General features: G+C 35.2%; 1 protein-coding gene across 1 annotated transcript; it reads right to left on the reverse strand.

Moving 5' to 3' along the window:
* Positions 1 to 1,446: 1,446 nt before the first annotated feature.
* On the reverse strand, positions 1,447 to 6,312 carry LOC126718615 (uncharacterized). The gene is made up of 7 exons (XM_050420916.1): positions 5,756 to 6,312; positions 4,808 to 4,948; positions 4,347 to 4,712; positions 3,860 to 4,102; positions 3,273 to 3,365; positions 1,998 to 2,198; positions 1,447 to 1,881 (listed from the first exon to the last, which is right to left on the reverse strand). The coding sequence occupies exons 1-7, from the start codon at positions 6,083 to 6,085 to the stop codon at positions 1,669 to 1,671; spliced, it is 1,587 nt and encodes a 528-aa protein (XP_050276873.1). The 5' UTR covers positions 6,086 to 6,312; the 3' UTR covers positions 1,447 to 1,668.
* Between the last annotated feature and the right edge of the window lie 217 nt (positions 6,313 to 6,529).

Raw genomic sequence — 6,529 nt, forward strand, 5'->3', positions numbered from 1 at the left:
TAGAAACTTTTTATGGGAAAAATGAAGGGAATATACATGAAATTCTTAGGTCTATGAGATGCAAAAATAGAGAAAAATATGCGTCAAAGAAAAACAATCGTACAAGACAATATTCTCGTGATTCAGCAGTTTTCTATCGTCTATGGAGTTGCAATGATTTCATATTCACAATAAAAATTACAAGATGTGACAGTAAAGTTTTTTCTCTCAAAACAACCACAAAACCCTAATCTGAAAAGCATGATATTTCACTCTTGCACTGAGAATTCACAATGGGCTAAACATGGGCCAAAAAAATTTCGACCCAAACCTCCGCTTCATTAACTAAGCCTCAGAGAAAAAAATAAATAAATAATCCTATTAAAAACCATAACACTTTTATATTGGGTTAGGTCATAATACAAATCAAACACAATTAGGCTTTACAAATCCTAGTTTTTTATATTTCTCATAAAAGTAGTATCAAAACTTTTTCAAAATAATTTATTAACAATCTTACATAGACGATAGAAAGAAGACCCTTCTTTTTTTGAGTTATTGAGATTTGAGATGGGTAAAAAATAGGAACGGATATAATCTTGGCAGGAAGCCAATAGAGCATCATAAAAATTCTTACGAGATCTATTAAAAATCATGAAACCAAGTTTGTGTATATGTTTTCGATTTTCGTTTTGCACCTCTCGATCTTCTCTTGTTTTGGGGAGCTGCAGATCAGTGATTTGTTTATGGAATTGTGTTGGACTCTACAAGGTTTCTTGATCGTGGATGACTGGTTAACTCCAAGGAATGGTTTTATTTTTCACATTCTGACTCAAAAGTATTTAGCCCCAAAAATTTAGATTTTAGTCATCAAATTTAAACAAAATATAATAACTTTGTCACTCCATCCACCTCCTGCTAAATATATTTGAGAAGAAATGTTGATTCAATGTTGACATAGTCTCCAGAAAAGCTCCAACAATCTTCTTCAACGGTAAGTGGATAAAATGACAAAGTTCAAATATTTTAAGATTTTCAAGTTAACCCTTGAAAAAATGCGTGTTTAGACTATTGTTATTGGTTTTCCTTTATAAGATGTAAAGCAAAATAAGTGTCCAATACGCAGATCTGTTGACCCTTTCAGCCGGAAATGGCCGTCAATGAACTTTGATGTTGTCAAAGTGAAAATGTCCACCTTTATTGGTGACACTTGTGTTAATTTCACTATGAAGTCACTTATGGGTCACTTGTCTCTGGTTCTCAAAGTTAAATCCAAGCATGTTTAAGCATACATGGTATAAAATGTTTCTGTATAGCTCAAAAGAAAAATTACTTTCCCCTCAGCCAAAGGACCTTCTGCCTATTGACACTGTCCTGTTCTCTGATGAGAGAAATTTGAATTCAAATAAATTCTTCCCCACTTGTTGTAAAGCCAAAAAAAAAAAATATTCAATCCACAACAACCAATTTACAGATTACAAACATCAACTAAAAATGTTTTTTTAACTCTAGTAATAGATATATACAATTATTGAATTTTTCAGGTGAGTGAGTTTCATCCCCACATATTCTAAGGATATTTGGATAAACATATTTGCAGCTATGTAAAAATGTCATACATGTATAAAAGCAGCTTAAATGCATCTTCGAGGAACAACAATAATACAAATACATACATTGAATTTCAACTTAGCATCGAATGGGCCTATCATAAATAGGGGGTAAGGTGGGGCAGTTCTCATTCATGTTGGCATATGGCTCTAGTGTGTTATACTGAGGCAGTTCCATCCAGTATTCACCAAGAATCTGGCAGAATGGGAGCCGCCCATCCTCATCGTTGCACCACTTTGGTAGGCGTGTTTGGTTATCCTCATAAATCTTAAGCATATAAGCATCGCGAATCTGCAACAAGCAATAAAGCCAATGTCATATACAATGAGGATGATGGGGAACAATCCAAGGATATGATTCACCAACCCCAAAAATAAAAAAATTAAAGTGACTGGGTTACGACTTACAGTGAACTCAGTTACTTGAATAGAGTTTGAAATGGGGCCAAAAATTCCAGCCTCTTTATACATAGCAAGGATAAATGCAACGCAGGTTGTTGATTTCCCATCACTATACACCCAATCATCTTGTTCTGGAATAGTAAGCAATTGATCAAATGATATGCCACGCTTTTCAGTTTCAGCTAAAATATCATGCAAGTCCAAATCCTGAAAGAAAACAAACAAATCTTAAGTAAGACAATAACATTATATATAATAGAAAGTTAAGATACTTTGACCAATCATTCTCACAATTAAACAGACCAGTACAACCAACTTGCTGTGGTACTTAACATCACATACACAAAACCAAAATATAAAAACTAATTCAAACCTCTTGAACAAGAGCTTTAAAAAATTAAAAAAGCCCATTTTATAAGTGCATAATTTTTCAACAAGGAAAATTTATTGAACTGTATAATTTATAGTATAAGAAGGCCAGTCAACAGTGAAGCACAAAAAACCATCAAGTCAAACTAATTCCTGATGAGATGCATGCATAGGCAAACATTTAAAAAATAAAAAATAAAATACAAAGAAATAAATAAATATAACTATTCACTATCCATCTTTCCTCGATGCACATTTTTCCTCTTAAAATAATTGCTTTGATAAGTTTGAATGACATGACATACACCAAGTCACCAAGGTTCACTGATTTGTTTTCTTTTACAGGTAATAAATTTCTTTAAAGAAGCACAAAAAGAGGGTACAACTCTAGTAAATAGGAAGCATTTAAAGGTCCATTTAAGATCCGCTTATTTTGCTGAAACTGAAAACTTTTTGTTGAATCACTGATTTGTTTTCTTTTACAGGTAATAAATTTCATTAAAGAAGCACAAAAAGAGGGTAGAACTCTAGTACATAGGAAGCATCTAAAGGTCCATTTGAGATCCGCTTATTTTACTGAAATTGAAAATTTTTTGTTGAAAGTACTATAGATAAAGGTAAAAGTTAGCTGAAATAGTACAGTAAAACCCATGAATAGTATCAAAAAGTGCGGTGGAACCCAAGAATAGTAACAAAAATAAGCTGAATAATAAAATAAGTTTGCAAAAATAATTTTTGCCAAACGGACACTAAATTTCAAAACTTCTAAAAAGCCCAAAAGTTCACATCCAAGTTTCTGACTTTTTATTTGGAATTAGAGCAAAACAATATAGTTCAGAATGCAGACTAATGTTGAATTAATCCCCATAGCCATAAACAGTATAAAAAATGATCTCAAAGAAAAGGAGCTACCTCAGTCCCTAGCCGCTTGTTTAGAGCTTCATTCCACATATTTGCAGCATATGCTGGCTGCAATCTAGTCCACATAGACATGACAGAAATGACCTGTAGACAGAGCTGGCCAGTTCAATACTACTACTAATGAAACTCTCCATGTACCATCCTACAAAGTACATTCTTCATGGCACTAGAGGTGCATACTGGGTAAAGTATATTCTGATTTGAAAAGAGGGGGAGGGGGAGGAAGGGAGGGAGGGAGCGAGGAAGGGCAGGTGAAGATGAAGAATAAATACCTACTATTCACAAAAAAGTAACTTGACAATAGTTGTATAGGTTGATCTAATCATGCAAAGCTCTTTTTCATAGATCAAAATCTTCACAAAAGCTCATATCAATAAGGTACCATACATACCAATAAATTCACTACAAACATACAGGATGCAGACAAGCACACACAAACACAATTGTTGCAAATGTTCAAAAAATCAACTCTAGTTCTGTTTAGCAAGGATATTTACCAATGATTTAATAGCACACAATACCCTCCTTGAAAGAGTTCAATAAGCCATATTTATAATAGAATTAGTTAAGAAGTGTACCAAGTGAGCATCAAGAGGTGGAGGATAGTTGTCAGAGATAGTGTCAATCCAACTAAATATCATGTTGTGATAACCATATGGCTTGCCTGCCATGCTCCTAGCATACTCCCATGCTGCAGTGGAGTTGAATTTTGCACGCAAGTCAGGATGCAAGGGAAGCAAGGCTATTTGTGGATTAGAACTATCCTTCAGTGCCAACTCCCACCATTCATCCCATGGAATTACCACTATAATTTCTTCACCCTGCAAAGATCACGCAACTGTTCTTTAGAAATAATGTAATTATATATATATGTGTGTGTGTGTGTGTGTGTGTGTGTGTGTCTGTTTCATATCAACCTACTGCACCTCTCCTAATGCAAATTTCATCTACATGTAAGGATGTGCTCAATCTAATATATAGGGATGAACATAAATATACATTCTATGAACTCCTACTTATTGTGATGTGAGGAAGTGTACGTGCAACATGTTAATTATTTCATACCTTTTCATTCTCATGTCCAGATTCACCAACCCAAAGATTTCCCATCTCATCCTTCAAGCAGACAGCAGTATGACCAGCAAAAGCACCAGTTACCCATTTTTCTAATGTCTCGAATCCACCCCACCGACCACGGATCTTTGATACAGCTAAGAAATCACCAGAATGAACATCATCAGGATTTATAGTTGCAAGCCAAGGCTGAGGACGTTTTTCAAATGAGGCACCCATATGGTTCTTCAGAAAAGCTAAGTTAGCATTTTGACCCCACCCTGTATTCGAAAACAAAGGCAATACATCTACTAATGAAAGCAAGGTCCCCAGCATTCCTGATGGCATGAGAAATACAGAAACCCCGTGCTGCTTAACCTGCTCAATAGAATGAATGAAAGAAAAAATCACCTTTTACGCAACGAGGTTAAGAAGCAGAAGATCTAAACAAACATCAGAGAACTCAAGCATACATATTCCAACTCTGCAGGCTCTTCCCATGAGTCAAATTTCAATGTATGTTCTCGAGCAGAGAAGTAGTAATCCCATGTAATCCTGTAGGGTGTTGCAAATACATAGAGATCCATGCAGGTCCAACTGTGCGCTGCAGAAGTCTGTAAAGGGTGCAGAAACTCAGTCCAAGAAAGTTTACCATAATATCAAGACCAAAAATTTACATAACCAATCTACCACACACTTTTCCCCTCACCTCTGAAGTGCATTTGACTACATGGATCTTTAAATTCCTTTTATTGCTAAATAGTCCCAATTGATCACACAACCCATCTTAGTTTTAACTTAGAGTGATGCTAACGGTACTACAAATTTTACAACATTAGACTTACAAACTAACATGTTAACTTCTAAACACAAAACAACAAAGTAAATTAATAAATTTTATTTATTATACTGATGATGTCGTCCCAATTGTCCCAATCACATTCATTATCTTATCAGTATGAAAGGCTTTTGTAGTAAAACTTATACTATACACAGCAAACTTAAGTAGATGGTACTTTAAAACTAAACCAAGCATTAAGTTTTTCAGAAAGCCCAATACAAATTTTAAAAACTTTCCAAAACAAAACCTCATACACCCAGATCACATCAGTTTCTAAACTTTTTATAGTTAAATTGATAACAACTTTACCATTTTCCTTTTCAATTGCAACAAATCCCAATCAGATAAAAGTGGCACTAAAAAAAATCACACACAAATTCAAAACTTTCCAAAACAAAACCTCATACCCAGATAACATTCATTGTCTCATCAGTTTCAAAACCTTTTATAGTAAAACTATCACTAGCTTTTAGCATTTTTTTCCTTTTCAATTTCACAAATCACAATCAAAATTCCAAATGGGTCTTTAACAAAATGAAAGATACCAAAAAAAAAAAAAAAGTGGGACTAAAAGAGTGACCTTTAGATAAAGAACACCGCCACCCAAAGTGGCTTCGTCCCTATCGCTCTCGGTGAACTCAAGGCGAGCCTCGTTGCCATAAAAGCACGCGCCTTTCCACTCAAGGGTGCCATTGTTGGGGCTCACCGATCCCACAAAAGCGGGCAACAAATCAACGGCGCTGTGAAAGTTGTTCAGCACCGGCCACGAAATCTGGTGAGGCAAAACGGGTAGAACATCGTTGACCCGAAACGGCAACTTCAGAGCATCCGACCCGAACCCGAATCCAAGACCCAAAACGCAGAGCAGTATTGACAGTAGTCTGTGCTTGAATGGAGAGTTCAGAGACATGGGTCCAAGCTCTGATCGATTTGGGAAGAGAGCAGGGAGCCCTAATTTGGGGGATGAGAAATTGGGAATTGGGAATTGGGAATTGAAGGGAAAAGAGGGATTTGGACTTTATATTATTAGGACTTAGACTTTTTAGCGGTGGAGTGGTGGACTATGTTTGTTTTTGTTTTTGTTTTCATAGCTACTTGTTAGTTAGCTTTGTTTTTTTATTACAATGCTTCTTGGTGGAAACTTCAACATTTTAGTGGGTTTATGAGGACATTTCTTCTGGTTCTTGTTATGATCCAAAAGGATAGAGTTTTGCCCATCATTAATTCTTCCAATATGGTAACTATTTAAGTTGCTCAAAAAAAAAAAAAAAAAAAAAAAAAAACTATTTAAGCACTGTGATCCAGCTCAACTAGTGAAGTTTATTGTCTTTAAATAAGAGATTGGATATTCTTT

Source organism: Quercus robur, chromosome 3 (assembly GCF_932294415.1).
Source record: "Quercus robur chromosome 3, dhQueRobu3.1, whole genome shotgun sequence".
Classification (NCBI taxonomy): Eukaryota; Viridiplantae; Streptophyta; class Magnoliopsida; order Fagales; family Fagaceae; genus Quercus; species Quercus robur.